At 41.1% G+C, this 17,994-nt stretch overlaps 1 protein-coding gene across 2 annotated transcripts in view; it reads left to right on the forward strand.

The window, feature by feature from the left end:
• The window catches only part of ZCCHC7 (zinc finger CCHC-type containing 7), a 123,409-nt gene that overhangs the window by 94,297 nt on the left and 11,118 nt on the right, over positions 1–17,994 (forward strand). For both annotated transcript variants that reach the window (XM_064437907.1, XM_064437908.1), the window contains exon 8: positions 3,744–3,779. In XM_064437907.1, coding sequence (XP_064293977.1) covers positions 3,744–3,779 — 36 coding nt within the window. The remainder of the gene's footprint in view (positions 1–3,743; positions 3,780–17,994) is intronic.

The raw sequence follows: 17,994 nt of genomic DNA on the forward strand, positions 1-17,994 counted from the left end.
CCTAGCAGCCGCCGCTTTGACAAAGCACCAGAGGATTCTGTTAAAAAGTTGTGTTTAGTAATTGTAGTCGTCGTGTCAGACCATAACTGACTTGGAGCTGAAGGATTTTTGCGAGATGAGTAGCTGTGCCAGCAGGGACCCAAGTCTCCTGGGCCAGCCGCGCTCTCATTAAGATTTGCCGCTAGCCGTGGCGGTGTTCGGCAAGTATGTGACGTGCATGCTGTTATTGTATGCTTGGCTTGTCAGCCTGCAGCTTTCTGACACTCACTTATGTCACTCTTTATTCAGAGAGGAAGAAGCTTTTGATAATTTGACAAGACAAGCTCTTAAACGATCTAGGTCATGGCCTTCACTGTCTGTGATTGTGAACATATTTCCTGAAAGCCCTGTCACTCATCACAGCTACATTTTCTCCCGGGGAGCCGCAGGCCCGTCCCGGTCTCCTGTCAGCGCGTGCATTTTGGTTATTCATACGCCAAATACAGTAGCGGGGTTTTTCCTTCCCTTTTGCAAACGCTCGCATGTTAGCGAGGCTAATCCTCTCCCCCGCGCTGCGCTCCCAGCAGGGCTGCCGTCGAGGGCCCTCTCGGCGCAAGGCAGACGACTGGCCAAGGGGAGCGGAAAGGAGGAAAGGCCGCTTAGTGCTGGTTTTGTGTTTGCTCATTGTTGTGGAAATATGAGAACTGGTGGCAAGGGCCTTGTCTATTGAGCACTCGAGTCCTGGTCTGCTGTCAGGGGCTGTTTGAGATTGAGTGTTTTATTTTCTTTGATGTTCACGTTTGAGAATGGGGAAGTGGGAATTAAACAACAGATGCATTAAGCCGTTGTTCTGGTAAAACAATAATTAGCACCTGATAAAATTCAGTACGGGTCAAAACGCGTAGCATCCAGCCTTGGTTCGTCTGGTGTGGCAATCTTGGCCGGATCAGGCTGGGATACGAATAACCACCCTTCCAAATGAACCGAACGTGGGCCGCAGCAAAACCAGCACAGATTTGGGAAAACGAGTTGCCCAGCGCTTGTGCCCAGCACTTGTGCAGCAAAAGGCATGTGGGTGTAGCTCAAGGTGTGGGGAAGCGCACCTCGCAGGTGCCTTCTGCAGCTGTACCACGGTGGCACTGCTTTTAAGAGTAGGCACCTTTTGTGCGGGTACATCTACATGCTAGTAAGGTCAGACCGCTGGGGCAGGAAATAAATGCAATTTTATTTTAATGTATTTGATCACACTGCCTTCGTACTTGTATACTGCAGGGTTTTTTCTTTAGATGAGGGCCGTTCATGGTTAAGTAAATAAATAAGAAAAATCACAGGTTCGGTGGTTGTTGTATTTGGTTATGCTCTCTTCCATAGCAAACCTCTTTGCTTCTTTTGGTAAGCCAGTATTCAGTGGTAATTGTTAATTATGTTTTTCGTCATTCCATGGTAGAAGATACAGACAATAAATCTGAGCTGATGCAAGGTAATAGGACTCCTAGTTAAAAGCATCATTTCTAAAAAGGTGTTGTTTAGCCAGGCATCCATTTTCAGCTATTGTATTCAACTTCTGAAGTTCATAAGTAATCATTGTGACAATGAAAAGTATTACACGGAATCACCATCTGAATGAAGAAATATGCTTGGCCAATTTTCCCTTACCACTTTCCTCCCACCTCCCTTAAGTTTTCCCACAATCTTAAAACATCCTTGAAGAAGACAGTGATAAAACCCACCTCCTATAGCACTGCTGAGGGGTTGGGACTGTGCCTCTCCCCGTGTTCTGGCAAGAGCTGTGCCAGCTGTAGTTTCCTACCCTGAGTTACAGAGTTTCGCTGAAAGTGATGTGTCTGTGTCCAGAGCGAAAAAGACCCAACCAAACTATTATTCAAAAATAATTTTTTTTATTATTATTAAATAGCTGCCGTGTGAGTAAAGGTCATAGCACAGAGTGGCATTTTGCCAGTATACGACAACTCATTGATTGCGATTTTTCAACCATATTAGTCTGGGGACACTGTGGTAATCGAAAACTATCCAGAACTAATGTATAAATAACTGCCTGCTACCCCTGTGCTAAACCAGCACAAGTCTCATGCACAGTTCAAGCCTTTTACAGGTTTGAGAGAGAAGGAAAGGTCTTTGATATAACATTTTTGTACGCTTGAGAGTGTTTATATATCACGCCTTCAAATCCTGTGTAAGTTAGCGAAGGAGGAAAATCCTTTTGTTTGCACTCGAAGACAGCTCAAGTGTGTTCAAACTGTCAAATGTTGTGGTCTGTCCCTCTGTTAGAAATGTGATGTACTTCACACACTTTCTTTATAGAAATATTAATATAAAACTCAAATATTTACATGCAGTATTTGAGTAAGAGGAGAAATGTCGAACTGTTACACAGAACAGATTGTAGATTTTTCTCCAGAAAATTGTGTTACTGAAGGAATGAATAATAAATAATATAATTTCCATCACATCCAGGAAAAACATACTGTATATGCCATAGGGTGACTGTCAGAAACTTGGATTATTTTTTGAAAGATTCAGTTGCTAGTGTTGGTTGTTGGGTGGGGTTTTTTTTTTAATTAACATGCTCTGTCAGAATAAAAGAAGGCAAGAATTTAGGCATGAGCGAAAAATTTATTCGAAATCTAAAGAAATGTTAATAGTACTCATTTGCAAGTAATCATGAGGCTTTAATGTTTGAAATTGGAGCTACAGCATATTACACAGAAGCCACAGAATAACTAATGTTTCTTCTTAAAATACTGAAAATTCAGATTGGTAAACCAAATTGCTAATTGTTCAAATGATTAAGAAGCTATTTTAATAAAACAGTAAATGTTTTAAGCAAAAGTGAAAGACCTCCATCGAAGTCCCTGTGTGCACACTCTCTTAAACACTAAAATGGCTAACAAAGTGCCACTATTGCTGTGTCTGTTATGGCTTGGGGGTCACAGGAGAAGGCAGAAATAGTCTAACTTGTGTAAAAATGTTAAGAACGCTTGAGAAAGTAACGTCTGTCTCGTTGATCATTAACAGATTCTGATTTTGTTTCAGGAAGAAAATCCACATTTTCCTCTTTCCTGTCTCTTATGTATTCCTCAGGTCTATTGTGTTTTTCCTGTAATTCAAAAATCTGCTCAGTAAAATTTTTTTACAGTGGGCCGCACTTACAAGTTTGTGTGCGAGTCTGGCAAGTTCAAAAAAAAAATCAAGCAAGCCATTGTAAAAATAGAAACATTAAAGCAATCTGTTCTGCTTCTTGTTTACAACTCATCTGACATTAGGCTACTGAGGATTATTACATGTAACAATTATATTTTGATTAGGATAGAGATATGTACAAAAATACTAAAATATTTCTATTTCTACATGAAAGGAAGGTACCTTGTGATTTAATTTCCAAAATACTGTGTAAATTTAAAATGTCAGAAAATGTAGAATTATATTCAGTTCTGTTTGTTTTGCAGTGTTAATACTTACTACAGTTAAGAGCACGTTACTCTCCCAAACTTCTAGCCTTCAGAGAAGAAGGGGAGAGAGAAAACTGTTACTGGCTTTCTGACAATGGCAGGGAGTGTGTTAAACCAGTGTAAAATTCAATTAAACTGTCTAGCCAGGTTTTTGAAGCTGAAATGCAGACCCTTTCAGTTAAGCTTCTTATTTTCCTGTGACCGACACCGGTGGATACTGTGTTATGCCAAAACCAACAGGCTGTAAAGCACCTTGTTTCATGCTCCTAGTTGATCAATATTTTTATTTTCCAGGCTTGCCCAGAAATATGGAGGCAGTATCACCTAACAGTAAGTAGAAACACCTTTTTTATTTTCTTCTACACCCAGCCTATTTACTCTTCTGTGAACTGCTGACCATAAAATATAGACAAGCATCTTCTGCGAGAAGATAATAAACATCTGAAGAGTTTTTGAGCTGAAGAATGCAATGAAACACTGTCACTATTTTAAACATCTTTAGAACTTATGATTTTTGTTTTAATACTGTAATCATTAAATGAGTGCCTTGCAGCACCCTCTCCTTTCAGTGACTACATTTACACATATAAAGAGGGTTAAATTTTAAGTTGAGATGCGTAGCAGAAGCAATAATCCCATCTCAGATATCCCAAATGCTGGTAATTAATCACCGTGTGTGACAAAGCTTTCTTTTTCAGTGAGTAAAATAAATCTCAGCTAGAGTGGAGATGTTAATTTGAGCAAATACACTTTACCAACTTTTACAGATAATTTCTAATTGGTAAGGATATAGATATAACATCTTCTTTGGCCTGCATTAGTTGTCTTTAATCACTGAAAGAAGAAAAAAAAAAAGTTTGTGAACTGTACCAGTGTATTACTTAAGGTTTTTCCTCATATGTAAAATAAGAGATAAAAATAAAACAAAATGTGTATAAATTTGGCTAATGCTGAAACCTAGAACAATATTTAACTAGTGAAGACAATATTCAGTGGATTGGTATCACAAATCTTGAATGTATTCATTTATAAAATTATTATACATAATAATTTTTAAAGATCAGGACTTTTGCTGTTCATCTGAATCTTTGCTGTTATTGCCATCCAGACTAACCTCGTATGTATTTAGCTGTTGTAGATAATTAATCACTGTTATCCATTCAAAACAAAGTAGAAAAGTTTGTCCACTACTTTTCTTTCTGGGTCTTTGGTGTGGGCTTTTTCTCTTGAGCAATAAATGGAATGTGCTTTTTAATTTCTTGCCTTCAACTCTTCATGGTAGTGGAAGGCTCTTTTTTCTGGTTTTGCGTCTAAAATCAATGAATGAGAGAAATGTGTGCTTACAACCTCTTCTTGTGTTTTCTGCTTCATGATTTTAAAACAAAGATCTCCTTTGGAAATCCTCCACCCTTTTGGAGCATTTACTTCTATTTTAAACAGAATTGGTATAGGCTTTTAAAAAAAAACTTATGAGCAAAAGGTGCATTCACTGAGTATTTTTATTTGCTTTTTTAAAATTGCATGAGGAAAAAGGTAAATACTGTCATTCATTATAATCCCTAAGGGTGCATGTAAAAATGATTTCTGAAATGTTTATGATATTTGGAATGTAATAATCAAGAGAGGTATATTAGCTGCAGTAATATGTTGGGTTCTGTTTCTTACTGAGGTACAAGATTTAATTTAATTTTAGTCTTGCTTGCCATTGAAAATTCCTCAAAAAGTGAGTTGCAGCCAACACTTAGAAAATATTTATTTCTGTAAAAAAGTGTGGGGGAGCTTAAACCTGACCAAGTGGTTACTTAGGGCAGAAATTGAGTCATCTGGGGTAGAAAATTTTAATCTGTGAATTTTATAGAAAGTGTTCGGAGTTTACACTTTACTTAGTATAAAGCTAACAACATTTGTGAAAGCAGGCGCTTGTTAGAAAATGTGGTAGTTATGAATATGACTGTGTTATTAAAAGTACCCATTTCGAAATTCATGGTGCATTTTAGGGGCATTTTGAAATGCAGTCAGATATGGGCACGCAAATATAAATTGACATTGCTTCATACCTTAGCTACTGATAAATAATTTTTATTTTGCAGTGAACTGCAAATTATCTGCAAATAATCCACATTTCTGATATGTGGGAAATGCTTTGCACATCTCCATTTTTTTGCATGGGAAGGCTCACTTTGACTCAAAGTTACATTAGTAGTCAGATTAAGCCTGGAATTTAAAAATTTGTGTGGTAAAAGGCATGCTTGATATTTAAAAGAAGTTATACCTCAAGAAAGTGCTTTATCTGAATTGTTTAAATGTACTAGTCCCAGCTTTTATTATTCCATTTAAATACTCTCTTTCGCACCCAAAGCAGAACAGAAGTAAATAGTGTTCTTGCAAGAATCAAAACTGCTGTCCTGGAATAATGTATATTATATACATACATTTATACAGTTGAAAGTAAAAAGTCAACAGCTTTTATTCTCATGTCATCATAGTGGTATTTCACTATAGAAATCAGTTTATAATTTTTCCTAGTTTAGAATAAATATTTCTGCACAGACAGGATACTGGTTTAAAGAAAAACAATAGAAGTTTAAAAACAAGTGGCTGTTGCCGTGCTGCAGAGGCTGCCTGACAGTTAGCAAACAGGCTAAGGCTGCAGTGAGTTTTTCCTGCGCTTTAGCCACGGATACAACCGCTAGAATTGAATTGATTTCGGTAAATTGATCGCAACTATCACAAACGCAGGTACACGTACGCGCAAATAAAACAAAGCATTCTGGTTTGTAATAAAAGACCGTTTTTATAACGTCGCTTACAGACAGCCGTTACACAGTTTGTCTAAATGTTTTGCATTATATAAAGTATTCTTAGTTAATTACTGTGAATGCTTGTGAAAAACCACACAGCCTTCCACCTTTCTCTTTTGTGAAGCTTTTGGTGATTTTATTCATTATCTGGCTCTTTCCTAAGAGATGGACTGCCATCTATTGACTTCTTGTAGCCCCTGCACAGAAACGTGGGTTGACTAGAACAATGCCTAAATAATAAATCCATTCTGCTGTTATGGATGGTGGTAGGTTTTTGTTTACATTAGCTGTGGTGACAAATTTTGGCACATTACAAATAATTTGTTGTATGGGCAGAAATGTCTTATTCCAGTGAAAATAGGCTGCCAGTGCAACTGCATGAGCAGTTGAAAGGGCAAGAAGTATTATAAGCAGAATATTTTAATTTGCCTTTCGATAGAAAAAAGATTATCGTCTTGTATTCAATGAAGCTTACATTTAAAAGCTCTAAGCTACGTTTAAAAGCTTTATAGCGGGATGAAGTTAGTTTCTTTAAACTTGTTCTTTCAACTTCGTTAACTAAAATTATTCTGTAAAAAACCCATCAGTCAGCAGAACAATCCAAATTCCCACTGTGGTTTAAAATAATATTTAATAACCTCTTTTTAACTGGGATTTAAAACTTTTGCAAATCATTTTCAGTGTGCCTGCTCTCAATGTATTTGTCAAAACATATTTTAGGGTTTTCTTCATAAAGGTATCTATTTGCAGTACATTGGTCAGGTTTTATACCCGCTTACATTTATCAAAGGGGTTATTATAAATTCAAATAATAACACAAGGACTCCGTTGGCAGGTCCAGGATAAACAGTTTTGATCATAGCTCAGTGCAGTAAATAATAATACGTGTAATTTTTTCACAGACGAAGCATTTGAAGGTCTTGTAAAACTCCTTATTCTAGATTATTAGGAAGCTTAGTTTACAACTTTGTCTTTCTAAATGCCAGATGCTCCACAAGCCCAGAGAAAAATGGTCTGTGCTCCAAAGGACATGCCACCACATCCCCTCTCCCACACTGGAAGGGTACTGGGGGTGCCGATGGCAGGGCTTTTACGTCCTCAGAACACTTGGCTCTTTCTCATTCCCTTTCTCTTGTCATTTTGTATTTCAGCTATATAGGGGTAGAGGCGTTTGTTAAGTATTTTGTACTCAAGTGGAGGCCAGTTTATAGCCTATTTACAAAAAAAATAGGAAGTCAGTGGAAAAAACTTGTGAGATCAAGGCACCCTACGAGTTTCATTCGTTTTATTCAGTTCTGCTGTTTGTTATTAAAAATCTGCAGTCGCGTCCCCCTGAGTTTGGCGTGCGGCCCGACCGTCTGGCCGCGTGTCCAGCGCAGCTCCCCACTCAAGCATCTGCGTGCTGGGGGAGAGGAGCGATCCTGCCCACCCCAGTCTCGGGGGTCCAGAGCGGGGACAGCCCCTCTCCCCCAGTGTGGGCACTGCCGCATCGTTAACAGCTCGGGGCTTCGGGTGGGCTTCGGGTGGGCGGCAGGAGCGGAGCCGGCCTTCCGTGGGGGCACCGCGCCATGGGAGGAGGCTTTTGCGTCCCGCAGCCGAGCCAGCGGATGGGCCCTTGGGTCCGGACCCGCTCCCGTCCCATCGGTCGTCCTGCGGCTTTGCCGCGGGAGCGGCCTGATGGAGCTGAGGGCAGATACTGCGCTGCTGTGAGCAGTCGCATTGCCACCCAACGGATGACATCACTGGAGAATAAAGAGGAAATTATTTTCAGCGCACGGTGACCCATGTTCTGCTCCAGGCACGGAGCTGCGCCTCTTCCGTGAGTCCCTCTGAAGGGCAGCTCAACCCCTGTCTGCGTGGTGGTGCTGGCGGGGTACCCGAAGACGTGCAAATGGCCATCTCGGTATTTCGATGCAAAATGGAATACCTGCTGGCTGCGTGGGTCTCCCTGCGTATGCTGCACTGCTCCATTGTTCAGGGGGCCTCGTGGTGTATGAAAACGGACGTAGCCAGTCCGGCTGAGGAACGAGATGTGGATGCAGTAATCAAATAGGAATTAATGTTGCAAATATTAGTGTCTTCTTCAGTAAATATCTACAGAGTCATGAAATTCCATGCCTAAAATGGAGAGAGCACAATTTTTATTTTTCGAATGTGTTTCTCGGCATAGATGCGTATGTTAAAAAACAAATCCTGCTTGGATTAGGTGTTTTCTTTCTATAGGGGTTGCTCATTTTTACTAACCTCTTCCTCCCCCTGTACTGCTCTGGCCGTAAGGGCTCCTTCCCCCATCCCCTGCCTCCACCAGTCTCATTTATATTAAAGCTCCTAGGCCAAGATGGCCACCAACAGAGTTTTAGAACCATCAGAATTTTTAACTAGCAGAAGCTATCATTTAACATGCTTTTTGACAGTTTGTTAATCTTACTTTTAATCCACTTACATAAAAGAAGGTGAACCAGGAATTGGCTGTTTTGGCCTCTGTGCGTAAAAGACGTGAAGGGACAATACATCTTTTGTGTTTAAATTTTGCGCTCGGATTTCTTTGTGTGCATTATTAAAATTCCTCATGGCCTGCCACTTTTTTTCTGAAATGAAAACGTAAGCAGTGTTGCTTAAAGTCAGTTTGTATCCTTTAAAATGTGACTTTCAGAAAGAGAAAATCTAAAATACGACCCTGGCAAAAAATACTTGAGCTTGAGAGAGCGAGCGTTTGGTTTCCAGAGAAGCTTTGTAGGTTTTGTGCGGTGAGGGAAAGGATGGGTTTACAAGTATTTTCAGGAAGAGATTAAGCCTGACTTCCCCGTGCACAGGGCTGGGGCCGCTGCAGTGGCTGCGAACATGGCTGCAGCGTCAGCCCCTCCGGTCTCTGCGCGGCGCGGGGCTGCAAAGGCCACGAGCGTCGCGTTCGTGTTAAATACTTCAGCACTTGGCCAGTTTCTCTCCGGATGCTTTAAGGTTATTTTTATTAACTCTAGCAAAACATACCACTTTGTCTGTGCTCTTTGTTCACGTTTGGAGTCACGGAGCAGGCCCCCGTGTGCCACCGGTGCAGTAGCCGTTCAGCGGGACGTTTCACAGGGAAGGCAGCCCAGAACGCCGGGGGTGTGAGATTAGGGTAGGGATGACTCTGCCTGCTGTGGATTGTGGGGAAACACGAACACCTGGAGCGTGACGGTGTCCCCACGCTTGCCCTTGAGGGGAAGGTGCCTTTTTTGGTGCTTGGGTTTGTGAAGACTTCATATTCTCCAAAAATACATGCTGGCCTCTTTGGCCAGGGGAGGGGGTAGGGGACATCTTGGACAACAATTGGCAGATATTTTGTTTTTAAATTTTGTGCTTGCATTGTTCAAGCCTGAGCCCTACTGCTTTTCCAAGTGCTGTTCTGTGACAGAGATGCTGCTGAAATGCCTGCCTGCCCTGCACAGTTGTTCTGGTGAAAATAACTACCAATAGAGGTGGATTTGTACGCTGTCTAGAGGGTCCCTTGGATTTTATTTTACATTCTGTTTATTTTCCCCACTGATTATAATTTGTCCCTCATTATTGTTCTCTTTCAAGTTTCAAATATTTTTGAAGTTACCAGAAACCTAAACCCAAAATTTGTCTGTTGCAAAGAAAACATATTTCACAAAAGAAAGCATTCTTTCTGAGATCTTTTTTTTTTTAATAGGAAACAGAATTTCAGATCCTGAAATAAGTGTAAGTTTATGAGTGCAAAGCGTATGCTATAGCTTTCAGTTAAGAAAGCATGCTAGACAGAGTTCTTTCCCAATTTTTACTTTAAAACTGTATATAAAATATTACAGGAAAAAGAATCAGCTTCAGTAACTTTATACAAATGTGTAACATCTACAAAAAATACTGTTTAGAGTTTGCCTTTTCATGAAATGTTGGGTTTTAACTAATAACCCTGGCCAGTTACAAGTACCGAATAATTAGGGGGTTTTTGTGTGTCGGTTAAGTTGAAATAGAAAGTTCAAGCTCGTTATCTGTAAAATGCCAACATGTCTTTGTGCTTGCGCTTTCTTTCCTGGGAAGGAACAGCGGTGTCTTGGTACCTCTTTGCTGCAGAGGGCAGATCCCTGGTTGATGCCTGTTTTTACACCCCAGGGTTGTGGTCGTTACCCCAGCTGAGCATCTGGCTCTTGCCAGGCTGCACCAGGAAGCTGCAGACCCCGCACGGACCCGAGCGGCCGTTTTGGGTGGGCTGTGTAACCTTCCGGCAGCGCAGTTTTCAGCTGCCACTTACCTTAATCGCGTAAGCATGGCAGAAAGTGTGCTTGCTTTCTCTAACACATATCTGCCTCGTGCTCTTCCCCATCTGCCTCCCCAGAAGATAAAATAAAAGGTGCTTTTAAATTGAGTGTTACAGGCTGATTACATCTTGACCAGAGATTGCGTTTTGATGTATTTCTGGAAGCAGCCTGGGACTGGGGGGAAATAGAAGGCTTGGCTGACTGAACTGAATAATTTCCATTTCTCTGATTTTGGGGTTCCAAATAACCTCCTCAAAGTGTCTGCGAGTAAGTGGCATCCTTCAGAGAATCCCTGACTTCAATATGCACCTAACTGTTATTTAAGGAACTCCGTGTTTTTCTGCAAAGGCAATACCTTTTGGCCCTGCCTTTAAATGGGAAAAGGAGAAGAGCAGTCGGGGGTGGAAATTAAAAGGGGATGAAAATTAATATATTTTAATATTTTAAATGTTTAAATCTGTGGTTAGCTAACCCATAGATGCCCAGGAAGCTATTTGTGCAGTACGTGACATTTTTCAAGCGCTGTGCCAGCAATCCTGGTGGTGAGATATGCTCACGACTGGAGAAAGACTGAGCGCGCTGCTCCCTCCCACGCAAACTTGTGGGCAGGAATTGCTCTCCTCTCAACACGGAAGCTGCCACGTGCGTTCCTCCTTTGCCCAACATATGCCAAAACTGTTGTGATCACTATTTTTGTGATATGCCAAAACTGTTGGATAAGTGGTTAATTAAACAGAAAACAGGATAATCGTGGTAAGATTTATTGCTGAAAAGTGTCCGATCCTATACAGAACTGCACTTCTTTTAAGCAAAAGGATTAAGAGGATCTTTTCTTTAATGCGTACAGATTTGGTAAAAATGTTCATTTCTCTTTCCTTTAGTTTGAAAAGGTGAACCTATATGATCATTTAAATAATTTTTACCGTTTCAAGTGTTAACCATCTAAATAAGGAAAATAGAATTGTCAAGGTAGAATGAGATTTTTCCATGCATTTTAGAAACAGGCTGTTATTTGAGAAAAAATAATTACGTGTTTCTGTGCCCGGTTTCTGTAGTAAATCCTGTGTATGAATATTCATATTAAAGCTCCTATATTCCTGAAAATTATTCCCCTGAACTTCATATGAAGGTGTTTTTTCTCAGTGTTGTTAGGACTTAAGAGTTGGTTTCAAAATTCCATAGGAAACAAAAAATTATCTGTGATCTAACAGGCATTTCAAAACACGTAAAAATTACACTTTCAGGTAGGTATTGTAATATGTTTTTTGGTGCATTTTTGTATTGCAAAGTGGAAAAAATGCAAAATGTTAGTAGAGGGTAAATGTCGATGAACTCTTTGCATGTCTGTCCTAACTAGGAGCGGCATTTTGCTTGTCAAATGTCCACTTAGTAGCCGCTTGTAAATTGCGTGCTCTAGCAGTACTGAAACGGTTGCATTTTGTCATAGAAATATTTCGCATGTTGAAACGTCACAGGTGTTCAGCAGCGGCAGTCTATGAGCTCTGCGCTGGCAGCAGCGTATGTGATCGTCCATGTCGCTGCCAGAGCTGGTAGTTCATCTTGTCAATGATCCGTGCATTAGGAGCAGCCAGGAGCTCGATCCGGTTAGATGGTAACTGTCTCAAGTTATGCTTGATCATGTTAATAATCTACGGATTACGATTCCCTAAAAGTATTCACTGATTTAATTCTGAGAGGGTCTATCATGTCAATAATATTAATACATCTTGTTTGGTCCTGTCATGTGAATAGAAAAGTTACTCTCCCCGTGACAGAATTATCCTGATTTTGATTTCATATTTTGAAAAAATCAAGCGTAAAGGGAATTAAAAGGAGCCAAAGGCCCATATAAAGTGGTAAGTAGCGTAGAGCCAGGTGCTCTAAGTAGGTACTATTGTACCGCAGCACTGGAGAAGTCTCAGAGCAGTGGATGCTTTGCATGATACACACATACGTAGCACCCGTCTATGGCAAAGGAAGAAGTTACCCCTCAGAAGCGTTGGCTTCAGGGGAGTGGGGCGAGGCCTTCATTTCAACTGATTTTAGAATGTTAATTTTGGATTAAATTAATATTTGACAAAGATGCTCTTACAGCCCTAAGCAGGACACTGAGGGGCACAAAGAGGCACCCCGCTTGGCCGGCCCTGGCAGCAGCTCCCATCGAAACAGACTGTTGCACCGCTGCCTCGGCGGCCTTCTCCGCTCCGCCGCGAGGTCGTAGGCTGTCGCGAGCTGCTTCGTTAGGTGTTTCACTCTGTCGCCCGTCCACGTGTGGCCGGGCGGGCCCGTGGCTGGTCCCCCGAAGCCTCGGCCCCTCGGCGGCGGTGCTGCCTGGCCGGGCACGGCGCGGCTGTGCCCTGCCAGAGGCAGGAGGAGGGCAGCGTTACAGGAAGAGGTACTATTTTTACGGGAGACCAGGTGATAGATCTGCAGGAAATGGGCGGTCGCTGCCTGCGTTCAAAGTTTCTCAGAGTCGGCGTCGAGTCCAAAAGCTGCTTGTCTTTTTCTTCTTTTTCCCTTCCCCTCAAACTTACAGTTTCCCTGCCTGTAGTAACCACTCATCTTGTAGCTAACAGAAGGTACTTTCGTGTTGTTTCTTGACAGCGCAGTTAATTCTGTTTCTGAGGTGTATTTGTAACTTCCCTCGGCACTTAAAAATTGAGTGGTGAGCGCCTGTGCACGAGCATACACAAACACTGAAGGATTTCTGTGGACTGTGTGATAACCCTGAGGCATTTTCTGCTTTAAAGTTAATTGCACTGGATTTGCACACGATATCCAGTTTGTCTGACTTATTTTTATGGCAGATGAGACCCTGGTTAAATTAATTCTGCTTTTCGTATGATGGTGTGAGGAGGGAAAGAGAAGGAAAATAACAGCACCGAGATACACAAAAGTTGGCTTGGAGAAAACACTGCTGATCAACGGCGTATTTATGTGATGTGGGAGAGGAGAAATCTGAAATATTTTGATCCATTTTTAGATATTCTAGACTACTCAGAAAGTCCCAAGTCATACTAAAGTAAAAACTTTATGGAATTGAGACTGATTTGAAAAAATAGATGTGCAAGAATGACATGGAAAAGCTTTGGTGTGTTAATGGCTGTATATAGGCTGGCAGACATTTCTTCAAGGACATATTCTGGATGAATGTCACTCGTTATAAAGCTGGGGAAAAATAATTACGGTATTACTGAATATATATGATGCTCTTAAATGGAGAATGCATGAAAAAATTATGAGGAAGTTGATAAACATTAACGTGCACAGTTAACGTGTTGGTAATGTAAGGAAAATGTTTCTATAAAATTGCCCTCCAGTGAAGGATGCTACAGCCTGAAGCCTAGCCACGAGGAAGTTTCAAGAAAAAAGCAGGCATTGTTGCTTATTTAGAATGTACCCCAGCAAAAACTCACTTTAACAAACTGATGCACCACGATTTTGGCATCTCGTATTCTCCAGCGGCGCTATATTTTTAATGTGTTTACTTCAATTTTAGCTGTGATCAGAAGTCACCTCAAAGTAAATATCTATTAAAAATGTTCCCGCAAGAAAGTTATTTCAAATGTGGTACTTCCTCCTTTTGCATCCGATAGTGAAAGGTGATCAGTGAACGACATAAAGGTTAAAGAGAGAGAAAGAAAGAGAGAGGAAGCTGTAAATCATCTAGAATGACAGTAAAAATTAAAACCTTGGGGTTTGCCGGTCTCCCCAGTGTATTGGCTAATAAATATAACCATGCTTTAGTTCCGTTCATCTTCTGATTTTACAGGCTTTGCAAATGTTTGTGTTCAGATTAATGTATAAATGTATGTGTAAGTATGCATACGCTTAGTGCGGCGAGCGTGCGTGCGTATAGCGGCTGCCGTGCGCGCTCCCGGGGCGCGTATATAACGATGTTTGGCGAGTCTCCTAATAAACATTCAAATAAAATATACGTGTCCTGATGCACGAGTCTCCTCCTCCTCCTCCTTCCCTGCCTCTTCCCCGCGCCCACCTCCCCCACCCCACTTCAAAGCTTGTGGTCCTTTTTCCATCCTTGTACTAAAAGGTTTCTTTGTAAGCCAGGCCATTTGTCCATCATTGTTTGGGGTCCAAACAGTGGTAAAATACCCTGTCACCGATCCAGAGCGCTGTGAATGGCAGCTTCTCTCTGGACAATTGGCGGTGGTGCCGAGAAATATTCCTGAGAGGATTATTTAACCTTTCAATTTAGGGGGCACAAAGCCTGGCTGATTAATGAACTTTCTGATGGGCGCTGATAAGCGGATCTATTTCTTTATTTCCTCTAAAAGTGATTCCTTCTCCTGTCCCATATTACTATAATCTTAAACATAAAATGTGGCAAATAGATTAAAAAACAGCACTAAAGAGTTTATCTGGCTGGCAAACTGAAGGAGCTAAATTAAAATTGGTAATGAAAGCAGTGGCTGAGCCCTGTATATGGTTTTTAAATGCGCTGTGTATTTTGAAGAGACTTATTCTCCAGCTTGCCTGGTAATGACTGCTTTTGGTGCACAGTCCGGGGCTGGCTTCTGTTATCCCCCCAAAAAAATGAGTTGTGTTATCTGGATGACTGCAGACACATATGCATCCCCCTTTCTCACTGCATGGGCAGACAAGGTCGATAGCATTACAAGGTATTTGTGGCAGTGCTTGTTTCAGTTTTCAGAGCTGCCAGTTTTCAGCCAGATTTGAATTACAAAAGAAGAAGCTGGCATGAAAATTGAAAGGGTTTATCGGCTAGTCTGAAGCCTCATAGCACATTGCTTATTTATGCAGTCCATTTGCACCAGGAAATGTAAAAAGGAAATACATTTTTAAAATAAGGTCATAAAGACCCAGATATGTTTAAGATGGCAAATAAAATATAGATACCTATAATATCTTTCCAGGAAACGATTTCACTTAATGTTGCACATTACTTCAGAGGAGCATTTATGTTACTGTCATAAATTTGTGCATTTGTGTCACTGTATAGATAGCCTCTGGGGATTAAGAAGGAAGTGTTTGCTAACTTACTTTAAAATTAAAATGGAGGAAAGATAGGTTTGTAGTTTGAGAGCTACATCAGAAATAGTTGAAGTTTAATGCACCATCCTATTTAAATAACGTTTTGCATTCCGTGTAAAATTAGCCATGGACGACTGGATAGATGCCACCACCTTGGGAGAAAATTGGGATGGCTTTTAAACCATGAAGATTTTGAGGCATTCAGGGATTGTATTGTTGTTATCCTTACTATCTTGCATATATTCATTTTCTCTATGAACTTGAGAATTTTTGTCCATTTTTCAGAAAAGACTTTTTGAATTATTTTAGTATTTTTTCTCTGCTTCTAAGAGTATCAAAAGATTACATTCATTTCTTTTAAATACATAACATTGTACTTTTTGTCTCTTCCTTTAACGTTTTCACACAGTCGATTGTAGATACTATTTGCATCTATTTAAAATGCATTATATAAATGTCTTATTTCTGTAGAAAACGACCGCTTCACAGAGCTTGTACAAGTTAAATTCCTTCCTCTGGGAAGGGCTTTGGTTTTCCAGACTGCGCAATCAAAAAATAAAATTTTGTCCATTGATTTGTAATTTAATGTTTATCATGTACTTAAAAAACAAAACAAAACAAAAAAAAAAACACCACTAAAAGTTTAGTTAGATCACTGTTTTCTTCCTTATTTTGCTATGTTTTGTAGCTGCCCAAACGGGTGGAAAGAATGTTAAAAGCACATTTAGGGAACTCAAATACAAGATTTAATTTGTGGAAAGATACTCAGGTGCGACCTCCACAACTCCTGTTGGAAGAGCATGGATTTTTAGATGGCTGAAAAAATGAAGAAATAAAATTTGGTAAAGAAATTATTCTATTTATGATTGTTTGGAGTTTGGGGGGTTTAAACGTCAAAATACTAAATTTATATGTTTCTCATTTATTAGCAAGCATCAAGCTCAGTATGTTTCTGTCATGAATTTTCATAAGGATTTTTACTACGTAGCATGTGTGGCTTAATGATGCAATCACCTGATAGACTAGGAAGACTCCAAAGGAGACGTTCCGGTCTGTTGTGTACATAATTCTTGTTGCAAAAATCTGCCTAATTAAGGAATTACCCAATGGAATGCAAGTCTACTGGGTGCATGACATGGTTAAAGAAAATAACAACAGCAAAAACCCTTAGTATAATTATGATATTACATGATATCTTATATTGGCAATTTTGAATATAAGGGAATGATGCTAACCTGCCATTGTTTCAGCTGGTATACAAGTAGATTATGATAATTTGTAAAAGGAAAATAAATGTATATTTTTCAGTGATAGAGCTGTTCTGACCGTTACCCTGTCCAACTCCAGTCTACAACCCACAGTGTGTAATGATTCACTTGATGATCATCTTTCAGTAGCTCAAGAAATTGGTGAAACATCACTGCTAATGAGTTTTATTCCCAGCCTTATGTCTTGTTTGTCTCAGCGAGTGGCACGAAACCAGACTGCGCGGTGTGCAGAACCCGCGCATTGGCTGTGATGGCGCTTTGTTGGAAGGAGCGCCCCGGATCTGCTCTTTGGGTTGTGTAGGTGTGTCCTTCCCCCGCGCTTCTTTCTTTAGTCCGCTGCTTAATGACTTACCTTTAGAGTGCAACAAGAAATATCAGCAAAAATTATCTGGTAGATTATGTATGAGGATAGCAATTGATATAATGGGTCAGAAGAAATAACTGTCTCTTCTTGGCATGCGAGAACTGTGCTGGGTGATTTGGAGGTGGTGTACGTAGCTGTGGGTAGGCAGCCCTGGGGCGTGCTCCGTGAAGGGCTTACAAAATTATTGCCTCGCGTGCTAAAACGGCGTTGGACATATCGAAAAAAACCACCTCAGTGCAAGGCTTCGGCAGGGGCAGCGTGGTAGCTGATGGACGCTGGTGGATCGATGGGGGGCATGACCTTCGTTTCATCTGATCACGAGACTTTGGACGGCATGGGGGACCTTTCTGATTTTGATTTAGTCAGAGTGGTTTCAGTGGCGCACGAGGTAGGGTGGAAAGCTTTTCTTTTGGCAGGTACTTCGTCGGCTTGTGTCCGGTGCACCTTTGTGGGTTCCGAGATATGGCTCTGCTCAGGTCGGGCTCAAGCTGCCCTTGGCTGCCAGTGAAGCCGGGGGCGTGTCATCGCACCGGTGTGAACCGCGAAGCGTGCCACTGTGTGTTGCGCCGTAGCGTAGGAGTCTGTTGTGACGGCCAGCTGTGCGATGGTTTGTCCAACACGGGCGGTTTGGGGTGCACGGAAGGGTCGCCCCTCCGGTCCTCCGCACCGCGAGGGTCCATGCGTTGCACAAGACGGAGGAGCGGAGAAACACACAAAAACGGAGGTCAGAAGATTTTCCTTAATTAGTGAGATTTAGCCAGATTGCAGATCCTAAGTAGTAATGAGCTTCTTAAAAGCAAGCCCTCATTGGATCAAAGTCGGTGCAGATAAGGGGAGCTC

This window comes from Phalacrocorax carbo, chromosome Z (genome assembly GCF_963921805.1).
Source record: "Phalacrocorax carbo chromosome Z, bPhaCar2.1, whole genome shotgun sequence".
NCBI classification, from domain to species: domain Eukaryota; kingdom Metazoa; phylum Chordata; class Aves; order Suliformes; family Phalacrocoracidae; genus Phalacrocorax; species Phalacrocorax carbo.